We start from the raw sequence: 21,648 nt of genomic DNA on the forward strand, positions 1-21,648 counted from the left end.
GTCGGCGTGTCTCTGTGTGTGTCTGACACCCTGGATAAGAAAACCAAAAGAGAAAATGTGTTGAATGACATGCAAAACCTGTTTTGTTCAATGTGTTCAAGGTTCTTTCTTTTATTATCTCAATAAATAAAACAAAAATCATATCTAAATAAATGCATAAATAAATGAACTGAAAAAGAGTAGTGCCTTCTCCAGGTTGGGGAGGATATCCTGCCCAGAGTGGAGCAGGAGATCAGCAGGCGGATTGGTGCAGCATCTGCAGTGAAACAGGTGTTGTACCGGTCTGTCGAGGTGAAGAGAGAGCTGAGCCAAAAAGCGAAGCTCTTAGTTTACCGGTGGAAGTTCCTACCCTCATCTATGGTATGAGGTTTGGGTCATGTCCGAAAGAATGAGGTCACAGATGCAAGCAGCCGAAATTAGTTTTAGTTTTTTAGGGTGTCTGGGCTGTCCCTTAGAGAGAGAAGCTCAGGCATCCGGGAGGGAATCAGAGTAGAGCCACTGCTCCTTCATGTCGAGAGGAGCCAGTTGACTTTTTGTCCACATTTGCAGGTGTTTAGAGTCTTCTCGCCCAGAAACTACCCGGCCCTGTTTGTTTCCCTGCAAGAAGGACTGTGTAGTGACCCCTTTCAGCGAATGGACAGCATGTCCAGCATCTTGTCTCCCAGGTAGGTCTTTGCATGAAGGATGATGTTGTTAACCTATAAGACTGACACTATGTAAAATAATATTCATATGATGTGGAAATAATCAGTATTAAATATCAGTAAACCTGCCAGTGCACAATTTGAGAGTTTGTTTCATTAACAATTTGTTGTGTTGTGAGGGAACAATTGATCAAGACAAACCAGAATGAACTGGCACATCAAACTAGTCCAGCGTGCCTAATAATTACATTTAATTGCAGATGACACCCTTAAGTGTTTATTACATTAAGCTGACACATCAAGAGGAAAATGAGTATTTAATGGTTTTTCCATAGGTGTACTGTAGTATCTTGGAAATCAAAAATTATGTAATTGTTTTTTTGTAGAAGTGAGCAGGCATAGCATCACTGTAAATATGCTGTAGTCCACTGGGCCTGCTGACGATGTAATCACTTTCTTAATTGCAGCATTTTGAATGTTTTGTAATTAGTTTTGTGTAATGAGCCTTGGAGCCCGAGCCAAATGAAGCCATTACATTGTGGTGTGTCCGAAAACAGACTGCAGTGAACTGGAGGACATCACGAGCATCAAGGGCATGCTAATCAGAGTCGGATCAATTTTGAGATCACTTGTTTCTTTGGCTGTCTCTTTGAGATGTCAGACTGTGCTGATGATGTCTGATCTTTGTTGGAGATATTTATAAGAAACGTGTGCTCTCATCATTTTAAATTCACTGTCCTTTACAAGGGTCTCCTTCATTTATCTGTTTAGACTTTTTGTGTACTGCATTATAAGAAGATACTTTTTGTGAAATTTGTGTTTTGTGTTGAACAGATAATTCAACTGCTGCAATGCAATCTCGGTACAGAATCATCATTCAGAAGCCTGCTAATGGAGGTCAAGAGTGCCCTGACACACTGTACGAAGGAAGGGAGTGTGACTCAGTTCGTGTATGTCCAGTGTTTAGGTAAAGACAAAATTTATAGTTAAATATCTTTTCTTTTCTTATCAGTAACGCACCGTGTGTGTAATGCATTGTGGAACGTGTTAAGGGCGACAACCTGATAAATAACTCTTGTTGTAAGAATTAGTTGATGTAAAATATTCAATAGCTACATTTTGTTAGTGAGTTAGATAATCCAAGTAAGTAACCTATTGAACAAAGACATATATTTTAGTTTGTCATGTTAGGTAGCTGCATTAAAAAAAAGAAAACTTAAGATTCAATTTATCCATATAGCTGTTATAGTAGGTTAATAGATTAACCTGATTTAATAGATCACTGATTTAAGTGAGCACCAGTGCCTGCTGTCTCAGCTATGCTATCCAGACTGATGACATTATCTGTAAGGTCACAGATGATGAAACCATAATGTCTTTGATGATATGGCCTAGCAACGTGGGTGAATCTGACTTTGATCCAACATGCAGGAAAGCAATCTCTAAATTACACAATATACTCATTGGTGCATAAAAAGGCTACACTTTTCTTTCTCAGGTCTCTAATTAGGTAAAACTGAATGACTTCATTCTAAGTTTAGGGTGGACAGACTGATGATTGGCTGTTAAACGTACAGCTTATACACTATCGTAAGGGTACTTAAATATTCATCAAATTTCCCCATAAAAAAACTAAAAGGGGGCTATGACCAATCCTTCTCTGTAGAATCAGGTACCATGACTCATGGGGGAGTCAAGCAAGCAGCTACTTCAAACAGGGCCTCTAGTCAAGGATATCTGGCTCTAACAGATGTCCTCTCGTTTCCACAGAAAAATGCATTTCAGCTTCACTTTCACAATCAATCATTTTCACTCTGCTGTTGTTGCTGTTTTTGGATTAGACGGGCTCAACTGCCAGTCTTAGCTAATTAATGTCAAAATCCTACTGCAGTTATATAATTAGGCTAGCTACTGATATTGTTTGGTGAAAAAAAAATAGTCATAGAACAACCAACTAACAAAATTTGCAACTATTTTGTTTAGCGTTCACACATAAAGTTTGACCTGAAGTTTTCTTATAATTGAAGAAAAGTCACCTTGCAGAAGCTAACAGCTAGCTAGCTGTTAGCTAACATAACTGGCTCATTAAAATTTCTCCCTGCTCACCACACCTCTATCTAAAAAGAATAACAATTTCTTCAGTTTCCCTCAGGTTAAATATGAAAAATAGTTGGTCCAAATTGTGAATGTATTCACTAAATATTTGCAACACTGCAGTTCTTGTTCTTGACCTATGCAAATCAGGTTGCCTATGCTATTCATAGAAAATTCCATGAATGGACTTTAGTCATCAGAACTCAACCTCGACTCAAAGGAAGAAGGTTTTTCTGCTCAGACGATGTTTTTATTTACTTGGTTGGTCAGGTATGTGTGTTTCATCTATCTGTGGAAACCACTATGAGAGGAAAGCATGGCAACAGAGACAGGGCGATGCTTTGGTCGGTGCTCTCCTGGGAGACCAACCATTTCTGTGGTAGGCTTCTCAAACAAGCCCAGTCTGGGCGGATGGTCATAGTGATCTGTGTATATATTTAAACAACACTTATCTTTTGGTTTAAACTCTTGAGCTGTTTCAATTAGAACAAGATATATAAATGATCTAAAAAGGTTTATTGCTGTTAGTATTGGGAATTAATGACAGTATCACCGTACTGAGTCAGATTTATCATAAAAATGAAGCAGGAGATGAAGAGGTTGGGAAACACAGTAGTTAAAAGGAGTTTCATGACTCCAATGATTAAACTATGAATCTCGTTTATTGTTATTTAATTTGGAGCGTTTATAATTTGCCACCTGCTAATCTAAATATGAGAAATAAAACATCAAGGAAAACAATTATTCACAATTGGTTCTCATTGTTTATCTGCCTTTTTAGAATGCTAACTAATTATTCTACAATGTTGCACAATGCTTCACAGTATACATGCAAATTAGTTATTTGGTTAAAAGATTCGAAATGTATTTGTGTTTGTTTGATGTTACTGTATGTTTGATCACCAATATGTATAAAATATGTATATAATTCTATTATGTATCCTATTTGGTATAGCAGTAATTTTAACGGGACATATTGCAACATAAACATAGCAAAATGCATCATGTAAACATTTTCTGTTAAACAGAGAATATGCTAATAGGACAAATTTAAAAGCAATAATAATGTTCTTGTTGATCTCTACAAGATGAGTAATGCTTCATCAAAGTTACATCAATTTACAAACTGAGTATAAAAAGTTATGATAAGATATAAAAGATATAAGATATGTGTTAAGATATAAAACTGCATTCATCCTTTACCAAATAAAACCTTTGTGTTTGTCACCCTATGTAGGTGGAGGATGCACAAGTGGGACAGTTGTACCCTGGTGCCTGATTCTGTTAGACGAGGATTATCGGGATCAGGAGAAGCTTGTGGAAATGGTTTAGAAACAAGAGGCAAGTATTAACCCTGACCTGTTGTCTTTTCCACACTTTCTGTTCTCCACACAGCTGCTGCCACCATGTTTCACCGTTCCACCCTTAAACTGTCTGTGTTTAAAAAAGATTAACTATCTTTTTCTGTTGGGCTTCTTGAACAGGAGATGTGGAAAAGAAGTAGACAACTTTTTTGATTTGTTTTTTTTTTTATAACACAGCATAGGCTTCCTACTAATGTATTCTGCTAATAAGGTACACTTTCAGTACTACTGTATTAGCACTCCCTTGTTATGTTACAGGAGCATGAATAAATATTTTGCCATTTAGTAATGGAGGTTGATTGGATCATCTTCAAATAATAACATTTCATATATGATATACAGTATGTTGTTTTTTATTCTGCATATTCAGGCTATGCAAAATAACATCAGAATGCTGTAAGGAGAGATTTAACTCCCAGCCATAAACAGACTTCAGGAAGAAAGTGGAATATCAACTGTGAAAAATCTGTTTAAAATCTATTTTGCATAAAGAAAAATGGCAAGCAAGCTGCATTTTCTTGTTTTAGGTAATGAAGTTTGATTTATATGATGTAATATTTTTACCTAATCAGTGTTTCCATGCAATCCATCCTAGTATGAAACCTAACTGTTTGTTTTGTTTGGCTTCGTCTATGGTAAAACCTGAGTTGCTAGGATTTCTAAATAAAATGGATTATTGTTGTCATGGTAATCATTATTCGTTCATTGTTGCATGTTTTAGGTCAGGACACACAGAGCATCTTGTCTCTTTCAGCTTGCAACACACATTTGCTGATTTCAAAATTATAAATATCACATTGCCAAATTTGCATTGAACGAGCTGCTCTTGACATTCAAAATGGTATTTCAGTTGTGATAACAGCACAAGTGTGCACAACAGAACAGCATTAGACAGGACTTCCACATTTACTTTCTCTCTCTGTCTGTTCTCTTTCCCACTCCTGTCATTTCTATTCATTGGGAGCAATGTTCGTCACCTGTTTACAAGTTAGTGAACTTGCAAAAATACAATGTGAATGCAAACTGCAACCAAACGAAAAAAGTAAAGTTTGCATCCAGACCAAATCGGCAAACACATTGGCTGAAAACAGCCCATTCCGTCACTTAGGCTTTTAAGCCTCATCCTGTGAGTGGCACATTTTCTGACATTTATTTCTGAAAAATGCTATGTGTTTAATAGATGGCTTTTATAGAAATAAACTCGTTGCATAAGTGTTCTTTATTATACTGTTAAGAAGAGTGTGAATACTGTTAAAAAGAGTGTTAGAATAGACCATACTTTTAAAACTAGATGTAATGAAAGATGTCTAAGGCTAGACTGTGTCTATAACACATAAAATGATTACACCACATTAACGTGTACTAGGAGGAGAGTGCATTTGCCAGTTGAAATCGTTAGAACATTTGATCTGAAAATTCCTTGCTTTGAAAATTGTAAAGCACTGCTGATTTGCTCCAAAGTAAAAAGGTTTTTAATTAGCATTTTAGATTCATCAGTGGAGATTGTTTCCATTATCTATATAATTAAAAGACCATTATGCAACATTATATGGATTTACAGGTTAGCAAACATCCAGTAATACATTAGCAGAAGGTTGGTCTGTTTAAATCTGTGTGATTAAATGAAGTGTTCAGCCTTGCTCTGTGTTGCCTTGAGAAGTTGAGCAATCCCGATCTCAGCAAGCGTCTCTCTTCGTAATTATGACTGACATTTCTGAAGTGAATTTTTAACGAGCACAGTGAAAGTGTTTGTGGCATTCCCAGGTTAAGAGCAAGCCTCATTGACCTTTGGAGCATCCTATTTGAATGTGATTAGAAAATGGCTAAGTTAAATACCTGTGACATTTCAAAAAAACTGAAGTGTGAGATGAAAATTTGTGATTAGTAGAAACACGGAATTTAAATATAGACTTACGAATGCCAAAGAACTTTGAGTTACTTTTGCTCCATGGGTGGCAGAACTAATTCACTGGGCAAGAATACATAAATGTCAGACTGATATATAATTAGGGCATAATAATTGGGAAAAGGACCATGGTAGAGGAAGGAAACAATTGACAAGGGCGTATTTAAGACTTCAGAACTGAAAACTAGAATTCTTTATTTATTCACAGACCTTTAAAGACTATCCACTTACCTCTGTATATTTGAAAATGTTACGTTATATAGGTAGTATTCGGTACTTTGTTCATCTTTGATTGTATGGATATTTATTGATGTTTGTAGTGTGTGAAAACCTAGAAAAGTAACAAATTTTATGTTTCAGACCTCTGGTGTGAAGAAAAAGATTTAAAATTACGCATAGTGGTTAACAGACCAGATTTCTCGGTGTCTCTATAAAGTGTGTGTATATTTGCACACAATGCAGGGGCACAAATACAAACGCATGCAACATTGTTCTGTTTTCTTTGAAAACAAAATTTCCTTTCACTACTCTTTCTGATTAGGGCATAAAAATAAAGATTTTTTTGCGTGACAAATTGAAAAAAGAGATTATTTTTGCAACACAAAGGATTTATGCCTAACATAGTTAAATGACAATGTTCAATATCTTGTATGGTTATTTTCTCAAAATAAGCGACGTGTTAGCTCGTTATCTCCGGGGGGGAAACCCAGCAGAGATTAGCATCCTTGATAAAGTCCCGTTCTTATCTAATTGCAACCATAAAAACACTTCTTATCCTTGAATACTTCCTGAGGATAGTAAAATCCCAGGTGTGGGAAAGAATATTTTAAAAATAACTTTGCTACAAGTAAAACAAAGCAACACAATGCTCCATATTTTCATTATAGTTGTAACAAAAATTTGACTTTATTTGCAGTATAAATTTGTCTCAAACTTTTTTTTAACAATCTTCTTTTTTTCCCCCACATAAATGAAAAAAAGCAGTCTTTGAGAGGGATGACAGGGAAATAAAACAATAAAATTAATTCAGAAATGTTCTACCCTATACAGACTCAATGTTTTATTAAAATATATAAAACTGCAGAGTTTTTTTATCAGGTGGAAAACAGATTATGTCAGTCTTTGTGAAGCACTTCCTCCTCCAAATAGCTAAAATTTAAAGTTGATCGTAGTAATAAAAACCTGAGTGGATAATCGCATAAATCTCCTGAGTATGAAAACAGCAACTCAGTTTTCAAGAAGCCACAAAAGCTTTCAGAGCACAAATCTTTGTTTCAAGAAAGCTCTGTTACTACTATTTTATTCCCGCGCTGCAAGACGTTGAAAAGAAACGATTAGTTACTGACACCCATAAAAATCTTCTGCAATTTAAGAAAGTATGCGTTCACATATTTCACCCACAACATAGTATCTAATGCATGGTTTATGTAGCAAAGATGGTTGTGAACAACATGTTAGAAAAAAAAATCTACATGTCGTGGATATAGTGATTGATTATTGGTAAAGCAGCCATGAAAACTTTTGAACCATTAGGTACACCTTCCCAGTTCTGGTTTGGATCCCTCTTAATCTTCAGAATGTCTTGAACTCTTCATGAAAGATTGTAGTAAATTATCAGAGATTTTAGTGCATGTTGACTTGAAATCAATGCACAGTATATTAAAAAAAACTTTTTGAAAACTTTGTTATTGACCCTGTAAAAATTATAGCATCAGTTTCCACTTATAGCTGACATTCAGAGTGACAGTGCACCTATAAAGTGGCTACTTTTTGCATAAAAAACATGCAAGCTTATTTTATTCTGTAAAATGAGCTATGGTGTAATTCTCATGCATTCCTCCTCCAGTAAACAATTGCATCAGCCATTCCTACTTGCAGGAGGTTTACTTCATTCAAAACAAGGTCAAGTGTAAATGTCAACCTTTCGAGCTTTAAAGCATAACATCAACTGTAGATTAACCTTAAGGTTTTTGTACTGTACACTTGGAGTGTGTGGAAACCTGCACTGAGCATGTTCAGCTGTACTGTCAGCCTCAATGCTTTTTAGGTGTTAGTCTACAAGCTGGGCACATTTTTTTTCTTACTTGTTTCAGGCAGATCAATCAAACTCAACAAGTTAGAGAAGGGACTTGGTTCACTGCAAATCTTCCCAAAAGACCTCACACTGCCTTAATGTTCAAAAACATCTGAAGTCACACCAAAACGTTTTGTGTTTTCCTCAGGCTAGGCTGTGTGTTCTTTTGTTTTGGTATTTTTAGCTATTATCTTGCTACAATATAAAATCTATCCTATATATATATATATATATATATATATATATATATATATATATATATATATATATATAAAATTCCATCTCACAGCACTGTCCAAGAGGCAGAAAAAAATCCCAACATAAGGATGCTGCTATCTGTCTGCATAAGAGCAGGAATGGTGTTAATGAGCTGATGCTGACTGCCCTGTTCCCCCTTGCAGGCTGTTTGGTTTGGAGGCCAGATAGTCAAACCTTCCAGCCCTATTGGCTCAATTTGGCTTGGAGGACCAAGTATAGGAAAGTGCATGTGGGTCCCAATGTCTTCTACATTAGAGTAGTTGGAGGCTAATAGAGTAGAATAGTGAAAATGGCTTTTATTGACCCCACAGTGAGGAAGCATCGTGCTTCTTGTATGTTTTCTTACAAAGCTGCTTAAACACCAAGTTTTTGTTTTTCACTTGATATTACATTAAATATGTAAACCTTATAGAAAGTCATTTTAAAGAGGAACACCCTGACAAACAAACAAAAAACATGATTCAATAGCTTTTAAAGCTCATTTACTTTACTTTCTGTGTTTAAAAGAAAATTTAGCAAAATGTGAATAAAATGTGTTGTGATATAGTTACTGTGGTAGCATTAACATGAAGATTGCTTTATATTAGGTATTTAAAATATGTCACGGTCCAACTTTATTTGAAAACTCTTAGAAATCTTGGAAACGGAACAGAATCCTAATCTATCTGATATGAAGGAGGCTTTACTACTAAATTCATAATAAAACATAATGAATTAACTAGTGCATTTAAAAAAAGTTCAGGTTAAAACCCTTAAAGAATATTTTAATTTTGCAGACTGTATAATGCTGTTTGCTTTTATAAGTTTCCCAAAGACCAGATACATATAGGATGCACCACTGTTCCCATGTTTTTTTAATTATGTCCTAAATAATGAAGACCTTCGATTCCACTGAATTATAAAACCATCATAAAACACATTGTAATATGAAAAACCAAATAGAGCTTGAACTCATCTCATCGTTGAATTTTTTAAAAACTTTACTACCAATGTTAATCATCTGGAAGATAACAAGCAATTAAAGAAAATCTTCATTAAACAACAAACAACTATGCAGAGTTCAGTCTTCCATTAACTTCAATATATTGTCACAATCCAACTCAGACCTGGCAGCATGTATTATGAACCTCTCCTGGTAGAACTGGAGCTCCTGGAAAAGATTACTCTGTGCAAAATGAGTTTTGCTGATGTGCAGGAAAGATGTGGCTTAATGGCTCTGATGATTCCGGTCTATATTACTCTTCACAGTACTTTATGAAGAACATTTCATACAGAATTAAAATGGAAATTATGCTTGATGGTGAGAATATGAATATGAAAAACCTGCTATTAAAAGTAATATTAGAAAGTGGATCTTTGGTTGATAACAGAAGGAAACCTAGCTTTGATCTTTAAAGAATACCTTTTTATGTGTACCCCACAACCATACAACAAAGATATTGACAACATTTGGTAAAATGTCTCCTTCGAGTGATTACCAGAGATGCTTACCTTTATCTAGTAATCTATAGTAAAAGATGATCCTTGCCACTGGTGAAGAAAGTACAGCAAGAGTATCACAATTGCTGAGAGTTTTCTTTGAAAAGCCACACAAATGAGCTTACGTAACAGACAGAAATAATTATTCTTAAATTGGCTGGTTGACACTTCAAAGTCAGAAAGTCAGAACAGAAATGCTAATAAAAGTCACAGAGAATGACAGAATGAGGCTGTCTGTGGTTGAGCTGGCTCTCTAAGTGAATAGGTGAAAGGATGGAACTAAATGTCACTGAAGACAAAGTAGTCATAGTGATAATAGCTGGATGACTTCTTTGCAGCTTGTGAATTTTTTTCTTCCTATAAAGTTTTTACTAAAAAGAGGAATAAAGCTCCCTCACCAACTATCAGTTTCCATCCCTTTTTTTAACAAATGTCTTTTGATTTTAGAGCTTTGTCTTTTAGTGTTATGTAAATGGACCTTAATACCGGTTATCATCGCCTTTGCTGGGCTTTCTATGTAAATGTCCGCCCCAGGCACCCATAGCAAACCACACAGCTTTTGTCAGAGGGTGAAATTTAAAAGCCAGATATGAATCAATACAATAGATTGTGTGTTTGTAGGTTATGCTCTTGTACTTGTCAGTGAATTCTCTAAGGCATCAAAGTTTTAGGATTTTCCTCGACAATGTTTTTTTTTTATCCCAAATGTTCATGAGACAGGTCTCTATTTTTCTATATAGTAACTGTCTCTGTTTCTGATTTGAAGAAACCTGATTCTCCAAATCAGTGGTTTGAGCAAGTGCCATTCTTTCTCAATGTCAGAATTAACTTATTTACTCACAAATACATCTGGATCTTACTACTTGCAAAAATAAAATATGTATAATCTATGCCCTTTTTCTATTTAATAAAAAAAAGTTATGTGGCATCACATCCGTTGGTCTTTATCAAGGGAAATGTTTATATTCCAATACAAATGTACAGAAGAGGATTAAGCCTCTGAAAGAAAATATATATAAATTTTGCCTCAAATACTGACTTTAATTAGGTACTTGAAAAGAAAATCACTTAAATCCAACATATTTTTCCAGAAAGTTTGTTCTCCTGCATGACTCACATCTCTGTCATTTGCATTCAACTCAAATTTATGAAATTTTTTCAGTGGACTTAATCATCTTCCATACAAACATGATCATGATTAATTTTTATTCTAAGTACTGTATATTTATAAAAATATTTATATGTATTATAAAAAAAATATGTAGATTGTTAAAGCTTAATCTAGTTTGAGAATTATGTGAAAAAACTGAAAAATAAAACATCTTTACCACTGCTACAGTTAAGCATAATATTATTTATATCTCTTACAGATTTGGATTTCAAATTATTTCATGTACCGTAATCAAGAAATTTGTTTCTGATCGGAATTGAGAGATATTTCTCAAAATATGGTGTAGATGAGGGATTACAAACAGTTATTTCTACCCTTCCCAAAACTTTTTCAATTTTTTTTAAATCATCATTTTTGTTTTTACAGCAAGCAAAGTCTTTTTTAAATTGCTGACCAACTTTTTGCATGTTTCCACTAGTATATTGACCTTTAATCTCTTATATTAGCTTGCAGTGTTAGAAATTGGAGGGCCTCTTTGCAATCACTCTAATATTTAGCTACCTGCTAAGCCATAACTCTAGTTGGATCAAAAGGTTCCTCCCGATCAAAACTTACGTTTCAAAGTTCTCAAGAACTTGGGGAACTTAAAAATTTGTTCAAACATACATCCTCCAGGCATTGGAATAATTAATATAACAGTGTATATGTCATAAGAATTTGTTTAGAGCTTCTACTGTTGCATCACTGTTTTTGAAATAGTTGCATATTTGAAATTTACATAAAATTGAAAACACCTAATAGTTACATAGTTTTGAACTTCTTTGGAAATGTAAAAAATAATGTTTGTGATGCATCAGTTAATTTGAAATATACCTCTCAGTCCTACTAAAGTCTTGACAAGCTATTGTGTGAATATTAGTCACCATGTAATTGGAATTACTTCCTCTCCATGTGTCTGCAGGAATCAGTTGTGTCGAGGAAGATGGGGAGCCAGCCAACATGACAGAGTGCCTGCAATGGGCTGGACCCTTTCCCTCTCAGATTAGAGAATGCCGGGTGGCGTGCAAGGACGACTGCACTCTGACTACTTGGTCCAAGTTTTCTGAATGCACCGGATGTGGCAGCTCACGCACTCGCAGGCGTTCACTTGTAGGTACGGACTTTTCTTTTACTTTTAATCTTGTGGGGACATTAGCGTCATACAAAAACAAATGCTTCATTCATTACTCCAGAAACAATCAAATCTTCCTCCGATGTCAAACGTTCTCACATTGCTGCTGCATGATTTCATTGATATGGCTGACTGTGACTTTAGAAATAAATTAAAGCTGAGAAGATGAAAGCTTTTGTCAAGCCTGACTATTGAGTGAGAGGTTGCAGCTATTTCCTCAAGGAGACCTTTGGACAGCCTGATCCTTATCGATCTCACCAAGGCAGCAGCAGACAGGATTTATTTGTTGCTTCTTGGACAGCACTAATTGCTGCATATTCTTCACATACTCAAAAGCATGTAGACTTTGATGTACTATTTGCAATAAACATCGCCTCGGCTGTAATTCAGGTCGTCTTACTATAACTTTACACTGTCCCTGTTAGCATTTCACCAGGTTGAAATTAGCTCTTTATAGCTTGTTATCCCCAATTTCCATGCAGATGGCAGAATATGAATTGCATGTCATGGTTGCAGACCAGACTGGATACTATTTGTCCTCATGAATATTTAATCTAATGCTTAAGGGGTTGTAGTAAACTTAGCCTTCCTCCCCTGATAATGCTCTGAGAAACTAACACATGACATCCGACATTGCTTTCCGGTGGGTTCCCCTGGGAATAATTTGTTCTAATTCTGATCACCCTATGCCGGTTATAAAAGGTCTTTTGAGCATTTCAGCTGATTATTGCTTAAATTTCTTTTTCAGAGAGGTTGATGGGTAGCGGATGAGCTGTTTTCTTGTAAAGCTCCAGTCTATGGTTAAGGAAGATGGTGGCATTCTATGGCCTACGCTTAGACACTTCATCTATTTTGTAAAGCCTCCTTGAGCTCGATGCTGACTACTTTCTCTGTATCTGAAGTGGAAGTTATTTTAGAGCCAAAACGCTCTTTAACAAAAGACTATTCAGTTGTACCATGTGGCTATTCAATTTCATGAATATCAGCTGAAGTCAGTGTACTTGAGTGGACATCAAAGCTGATATATCGAAAAATATTCCACACTTAGCTCTTCAATTCAGACAGAAAATTAAGGATCTAAAAATAATATGGATGAGGTTTACACAAAAAAAATGTAAATTTGAATAAAAATATATATATTTTTTATTTGCTTCTCCATTTACTTCGCTCCTCCAGTGGTCATGTCGGATAAATATGAAAGAAACAGAAGTGATTGCCACATACAAACTAACCAAACAAAAGACTTTGCACCTGTGCACTCAAAACTAAAAATATGTTTTTTCAGACTGTTGAAGGATGTCAAGAAAAACCAAGTATAGAAAGAAAAACTGCAGTTAGTATTTTGATACATGACATTTACTATTTAAAAAAAAAAAAATACCACTGATAAGGAATTGGCAGTGAAAATAAATCAGGAATATTTGAGCCACTAAAGTGCACTCTGAAAAAAAATTAATAAAAAGGTCACTTTGTTAAATTCTACTTATAAAAACACTGGCTGTATTAGAGGTTATGCTCTGCTGAAAGATAATAGGCAGTTTCATGGTAAGTGCATATTGAAATAATTCAAAATATGTTAATGGATGTTTATAGCATTATTAATATGATGAATTTAGTATAAACGTTCAGTACCTACAGATAATTTGTGATATAACAGTTTTAAATCTGTGGATCTCTAATCCACCAGACAGGTAGATGTTTGCTATGTGTGCTTAACAACTGGAAGAAAAATGTTCTCTATGTCATATTCCTTATAACCACAGTTTGTATAACACACTGCCCTGGACTGAAACAAGAAGAAAAAACACAAAATGAGCAGCCGCCCCTGCTCTGTGTTTTGTCAACATCTGACACATCCACCTGCCTGCTCTCCCACATGTCTGAAAGAACATATAAATCACTGAATTTGTACCTTACGGTTTTGAAGCTATACCTCGGACTTTAGGCTTTGGGGAATTAAAAACCACAAATTACATTTGGCATGAATAGAAGCATATGCCTTTCTCTGTCAGACACTAGCTCTATTTGGGTCTGGTAGGGTAGCACAGTCATTTTCTGACCTGCTGGTTTTCTTTGTGGAATTTGCATGTTGATGGCTTATGGAGCGTTGATTCCACAAAGCCTAAAGACATGCAAATTACATGAATGTATGGCTGCCTGTAGGTGGTGATACATTAATATATGTACGATGGATTTGCCATTATGTAGTGCATATCTGCTCATTAGTAGCAGTGCTGGGGAGTGTTTTACTGCTTGTTAAATTCGAAATGGGTTAAATCTAATCTTTAATCGGCATTGATGTGCTTATGTAATTACACTGAATAAATTTTTGCCATAATAGGGGTGAAAAAGCTTTTATGTTACAGAAGAAAAGACTAAAATTCAAACCATTTTTTTATGGTTCCTCTTTCATTGTGATTCATAAGCCATGTTTCCGTTAACATTTTTTTATTCACACTGTAAAGTTTTGCATTCGAACACGTTTATCAAGAACTTTACACTGTGAATAAAAAATGTTAACGGAAACATGGCTTATGAATCACAATGAAAGAGGGACCATCAATGCTTCATAAAAAAATTAAGCATTAGAAAAAGTTGATGGAAAACATTTTAAATAACTCCCCCAATTTCACAAAAATACTTTTAAGCTCGATTGTAGTGGGTTTTTAACTTTTTTGCAAAAGAGTTAGTGCCGTACAGCAGAGATGAAAACCCCTTTTTTTGAATAAGTTCTGATTTAGTGAACTTTAAAATTTAATGCTGGATTTGTGCAACAAACTCAGAAAAATTGGTGCCTTAAGAAAGCAAAGAGGCTTTCATGATGGTTTTAAAATTTTTCTGTCACTGTTTTTTTTTTTTTTTTTAATGGTCAAATAGGGAAAATGTTTTGTTAACACAACCCCTGAGTGGGTCTGTGCCTTAGAGGCACGAAGCTAATGTCAAAGTTCTAACTCCCAGCTGGGAGGGGAGGACTCTCCATTTTTTTTTATGTGTGGTCCATGCTACTTTGCAGCCTCTTCATCTTGTGGAGTCAGGAAATCAACAAATATTGATGCTTGACTCAACTATGCTGTGCATAGGCTGGTCGATTCACTCTAAATCAGTAGATGGACAGGTTCGCTCAAAATTTGCATGACAATTGGATGGAAGCACGGCTATAGTTGGAAGCTTTGGTAGCCTAAATTTTTTTGTCAAAACAGTCAGAAGCAACAAAATATGACTCTGTGTTTCGTATTATTCACTGAGGTCTTAAAACAGTTGCACAGTGTTATACAGCCAAATTTAATAGCTTAGAATATTGAAAGTTTTTTTTCTGTATCAATTGATAAAGGGAAACAAAATATACAAATTACACAAAATGATGTTTTCAAGCCTTTATTTCTGTCATATGTGATGATTTGTCAACTATAGCCAATGAAAGTAAAACATTAAGAAATTTGAATGTTACATCAGACCAATAAAAATAATTTTTATACAGAAATATGGAATTAATAAAATATATATTTTAAACCTATTTAACCGTTCTTACTAGTTTATTGAATATGACTGCATATCTTTGATTTTTAAATACACAGATTTATGCTTAGTAAACTGATCAGACACTGAGATTATTTTGTCTGAAATGAATATTTTGTTGATTTGTAGCCATATTCCCCTGCAATATGTTGTGATGCATAGTGATTCAAACAGGAATTATGTCTCCCACTGATCAGAGATTAGATGTGTGTGTGTTAGAGCTTAACTGCAGATAAATGGTTTCTATCCAGCATTGGAGCTGTTTGCAATTGCTCTTAGTCATTGTAGTTAGAATTAGCTTTTAAATCTCTGAATTATGCTAGAATAGTTGCATTTAGAAATACTGCAGATGCTATTGACAATGTCCCATTTAGGTTTGTAACTTCTTTCACTTAACTAAATTTTATGTCTTAATTTGTTGTATTTCTAATAGTTATACATAACCTTATTGTTTTCATTTTGACTAAAAATTTTTTAGTATAAATATATTTTTGAAATCTTGTGTTTGTTGTTTGCTTTAATATTACAGTTTAAATTTATATTAAAGAGCAAAATTGACACTTTCTAACCAGTGTAGACACAGTCTAATTTGTTTGTAAGGTAGTTTATCCTTGGCCACGATCTTACAAAATTCCTCTTTCACAGATGTAGTTTTTTTAACCCTCATCTGGCAAGGCTAAACAGAATTGGGTCTGCATATTTCCAGGTGCAAGTTGTGCATTAGTCGAACACACCTGAGTAATTTAAGTCAGAAATGATACACGTAGTTTCAGAATGAGCTGAAAATTGCTGATTTCAAATGCTGACTCTTTGTGATGCCTGAGGTAACACGGTCGCCATCGATGTCCTTGTCGAAGTTAAGTAACGTCGCATTGGTACTTTTCAATCAACCACCAGCAGTGGTGTAGATTGAACAGATTGTTAGTGGATTGCGATGTGACAGCAGCATATTCTCACTCTGGGAGGAATGTTTGCAATCAGAACCACTTCAGAAACAGATGGGCAGCTCAGCGGCTGTGAACTCAAGAGGATGACGACACCCTGGTTCCATGAGACAAATATGGCTGCATGAGAGGAGCAAGAGTTCACTTCTTTCACTGTTTCATATTTTTACTTCTCTGTCTGCTCTTTCCTTCTGGAGCAGGCCAATAAATTGCAAATAACAAGTTTGTTTTACAGTACACAAAGTAATTACTTTGATTGTGACTGTTATGTTGTAATTAGTATATTCTTAAGGGATTTGAATTCATTAAAGCTCTTACTATTTGGTTCTTAATGGGTATGTGATATTCTTTTTAACTTCACAGCCAGTCCATAACAATCTCCATTTCAACACTATCAGTAAGCAAACAATATAATGCCATCTGGTGCTTCTTTGTGAAGGTGTTAATGTCTAATCTGTTTCCCATTCAGGCAATGAGAAAAACACAGTTTGAACCTATGTTCATATGCATAGGTTCAAGAAATTGAGTATTTAAGGGGTTGAAAACTTAGAAAGACTCTATATGCTACTGCAGTTCCTGTTCTGTCAGTCATGTGACCATCTCTGTGCTCTGGTCAGATATTCTCAGCAGATATATCCAGCATCGACCTTCACAATGTTCAAATAAACTTCTATGTTGATGATGCAGATATGAATTTACGTTAACAATGCAGGGTTCACTTTTTTGTCAGTTTTGTCTTCCCAGGATTTCCTGATACAAAAATTATTTTGGTGAAAGAAAGCATACACACCAGTTAGGACAGTCTCTTCTAACAAGAAAAATGTCAAGAGACTGCAGCATCCTGACTAACATTAAAGTTGAACATTTAAAACCGAACTAAAAACAAATAAAATGTTCACTTTGGTTTTAGCTGTCTTTCACTAGTTATGTTTATTTTTATAAAATGATTTTATATTAAGCTAGCCATGTCTTTATTTTATTGCATTTTTAGTTTGACTTGATAAAAAAAAATCAAAAAATTTAATTTAGTTAATTTTTTGCTGAGATAATATACAAGTTGTTCAAGTTAAATATGACATTTTGTTTAATTTAAATTTTTGCCCTAATATTTGTTGATAGTTTTATTATTTTTGTATTATTTTACACAAGTTTTCAAGCCCCTTTCTGAATAAAACTGCTACTTCTGCTATATCTGGTATGGCTAAAAGATGATTTATAAGAATATTTTATTGATGGATCAGTTTATTTAGATGGTAAAAAATCATGTGTGTACAGAAACGACATGGAAACTCCATGCAGAAAGGCCACAGGCCGGGAACACAGGACCTTCTTGCTGCAAGGCAACAGTGCTACGAACTGTGCCACTGTGCAGCCTCCAGGCTAAAACAAGATAGTTTATTAGCTTGTCTCTCTAAATGAAAGAGGAGATTTTCCCAACATATACTCCAGAGAACAGAACCATATTTATTGAATGGCAAAACATTTATTTATTTTAAGAGTCAAAACAAAGATCAAAGTGTTTATTTTTCACACGTATCTGCTATTCATCATGATGATTAGAATATATTTTCTATTTTATTTTTTGTAATCAAGGTCTTACATACCCATTCAAATTGGCTCATGTATTATCAGATTTTCAGAAATCCTGTGTTTGCATAATAATCCTTCCAAAGTCAATACCTGCTTATCTTTGATCAGTAGCAAAGAGATTGGTCCTTATATCCAACAGTCATTTGGTTAGAGGGTTGGTAGACACTTACCAAGTTACCAGCCAATCGAAAGACAAAACAGGACAGACAACCAAGCAGACACTCACTCATAAGTACAATTTAGAGCTACCAATCGACCTGACATTCATGATTTTGTATTATAATTAGCCTATCTCAGTGTTTGTTGTTTATGGGTTGAATTTTTGACCACAAGAAATGAGCACAACGATCTTAAATGACGGTTGTTTTATTACATATTGACATTTCCAAAAGTATCTTAGAAATGCTATTTAGTACCTTTATTAAATAGCATTTTTGTTGGTGTTAGCCTAAATGAAATTTTCCTACAACAGGGTTCTTGAGTTTTAGGTGATGATTATACATTTGTCTTAAAATGCATCCAAACAAGAGACATTACAACTGGAAAAATCATTTCTCTTTTTAATTCTTACTGAAAATAAACCAAAGAATTATGTGAGGCTGTTTATGGTCATTATTTAATATTTGTATCTAAAATACACTTTTTGTATTTTAGTTTACTGAAGGACAAATGCCAATGACTTTTTATTCATGTCTTTCTCCTGTGGAAATCTTTTGGGTTTTATATTTTGAGAAAGCTATTTAACAACGTAGCATTACTGTATGTTGAATAAATGCCTGTATGGCAAAATATTTTGCTTTTCAATATCAAATTGAGCCAGTTGCAGGATTTTATTACTTGCTATGCAGAGTCTTGAAACCCTGTCGAGAGTGTTGTCCTTTCATCAAATCAATTATTTGCTTAATATTGACAAGGACATGAAGAGAAGATGACAGCTGAGTTTTTTTTAAACATTGCCCTACAGCCTTGGTGTGTCACTGAATGAAGAATATTCATAAATATAAACCAGCATGTCTGTCTTTTGTGTGCATTTATGTGTCTTTTGTTCTGTAGAACACTAGCCAGATCATGCAGGTGAAGAACATGTAGGGAAATTTAATTGTATCAAAAATTGTTTGGAATGAAGCAGAACATCTTATGCAACATTTCAATGTCACTATGTTTATTTCTTTGCCAGAGCATTTTAAGGAGATATAAAATAGTAATCAACCCGTAGGAAACATGATGTAAAAAAGTGAGATCCCAATATGTTATTTCATAACTTTGTTCATCTTTAATATGGTAAATGGACTAAATTTATTCACCACTTTACTAGTTATTCTGACCACTCAAAGCACTTCAGACAGCTTAAGGTTAAGTACCTTGCCCAGGGTCACATTAACAAGAGACGAGAGAAAGCTGAAATCAAACCCACAATGTTCCAATTGCAGGACAACTACAGTACACACTGAGCCACAGTTGCCACATGCACAGTTCAAATGGAAAACAAACCGTGAGAAGGAAATGAATAAAACAAATAAACAAAAAAAAGCTGCACCAAGCTGGTTGCAGATGTGTTTACAAAGTTAAACTAATTTTTTCATGATTCATCTTTTTGTTCGATTTCAGCACACAGTTTCCTTTGCTTGGAATCATTCATCATCCCACATCTTGACTTGACAATTATTCACCAGTTTATTTGCTCTTGGTTACCTGCTTGTCTTTCAGTCAATTATCTAAAAGGAGTTTTGTGGCTGTTTCACTGTGCTGCTATAGCACAGTGCTGAGGATGTTGCACGGAGCCACGTCAAGCTTTTTCCTGTATAATATCTTTGTTACAATGGGATCTTTTTGATCAATTATGACAGTTTTGCTCTACATTATTCTTTTAGTTTGCCTACATGTTTCTGTAATCATTTTAACATGGCTGGAGTCATTTATCACAAAGACTATTATAAAAGACGCATATTGACGTTTAACATTCACTGTATACAGTATATTTCATGAGAGAAGAGAAACCTTTCAAACTGAAAATTGGTGGAGTCAAATTATGTTGTTGAGGCTAGTATACACTTCAAGTGTTTTCAATCAGTTTCAGTAGTGACTGAGAATGATTGCGAAGTTTGTTAATGCCTTCATTCAGGTTGTTGTAAATCCTGAGACATATTTTATTTTTTGAAGGAATTAAATGGTTGAAATATCCCCTCAGTAGGTCATTCAGTTCAGCAGACCTCTGATAATGAGCTATCAAATTAATGTGTTTGTGTTGAAGTAGGGAAACATGAAAGGCATAAAGGGTGTTGAGTCCCAAAGACCTGGACAGGGAAAAAAATAAAGTCAGAACCTCTTCCTGCAGGCATTGAGATAATTGCCCTATTGATAATTCTTTAACCAAACAACACTTTGCCCTGACATTGCTGACAACTATTTTCAGGAAGCTCTATAATCATCTCCTTTAAAATTCATGGCTAAGTCAATTAAAAGGCTACAGGAAATTGCTGGTTGTCTAAGATGCATTAAAAATGTTGACATATGTTTTCAAATTACACTTACAAACATTAACGCATAATAATCTCAGAATAATGTTTTTTTAATTTATTTATATTTTAATTAAACAAATATTTATAGTGGAGACATGAAGAAAAAAAATATTTATGCAGTTAGTTTTGTTTTATCGCAAAGGCCTTTTAGTAATTACTTTTGAAATTAATCTATTATATGTATGCTGATATTAAAAAAGCTTTGCAGATAAATAACAGACTGATGCATTCTAAGTGTTCAGTTCTATAATTTTTGATGATTAAGACTTGCATTTAAAGAAAACACGTTTCTCAAAAAATCTGAAGGCTGCAAAATACTAATAAAGTTCAATTTATCCTTTGAATTGAAGCCTTCCCAAAGATATTCAGTTCAATTCAGTTACTGGTAATTGAATTTAATATAGAGCCAATTCTTAACAAATAGAGACAATTGACTCTTTTCCAAGAATCTATGAATCTATGTAGTCAACCCTTTTACTGGATTGTGTGTCTCTGATCATTACTGATAAACTACAACTTGGGGAAAAGAGGTGAACAACAAAGAGAGAAATAAAAGCTGAAAACAACTAGAAGAAAAAAACTAATTTCTTGTGTTCTAATTATTGTTTATCATTGTGAAATATGGAATTTGTTGTTTATTTCCATTGTTGATTATATAAATATTTGACAAAGTAAAGTATTTACATGACAAAGAAAAGAATTTTCAGCTACAAACAAAATGCAACTAGACAAGTAATTCTTTAGATTCCCATGGGTCCAGTTCTCTGTGGTGTAGCAATATAAGAAAAACAAGTATGTGCTTGCCCTTGAGGTTTTGAGCATAAATTGAAAATTAAAATTTTATATGCTTTCGAACAACACCAGTTGTTCTCTCAGGTTATTTAGGGATCTAACAGAAAGGAAGTATACTTTCTTTCACCTAATTACGATGCACTAAACTGATTTGGAATTCATTTATTCTACTTCTGCTGAAAAAAA

At 34.5% G+C, this 21,648-nt stretch overlaps 1 protein-coding gene across 3 annotated transcripts in view; it reads left to right on the forward strand.

The window, feature by feature from the left end:
- The window catches only part of thsd7ba (thrombospondin, type I, domain containing 7Ba), a 204,651-nt gene that overhangs the window by 129,539 nt on the left and 53,464 nt on the right, over positions 1 to 21,648 (forward strand). For all 3 annotated transcript variants that reach the window (XM_028024089.1, XM_028024091.1, XM_028024090.1), the window contains 4 exons: positions 550 to 665; positions 1,479 to 1,611; positions 3,976 to 4,079; positions 11,892 to 12,083. In XM_028024089.1, coding sequence (XP_027879890.1) covers positions 550 to 665; positions 1,479 to 1,611; positions 3,976 to 4,079; positions 11,892 to 12,083 — 545 coding nt within the window. The remainder of the gene's footprint in view (positions 1 to 549; positions 666 to 1,478; positions 1,612 to 3,975; positions 4,080 to 11,891; positions 12,084 to 21,648) is intronic.

This window comes from Xiphophorus couchianus, chromosome 7 (genome assembly GCF_001444195.1).
Source record: "Xiphophorus couchianus chromosome 7, X_couchianus-1.0, whole genome shotgun sequence".
NCBI lineage: Eukaryota > Metazoa > Chordata > Actinopteri > Cyprinodontiformes > Poeciliidae > Xiphophorus > Xiphophorus couchianus.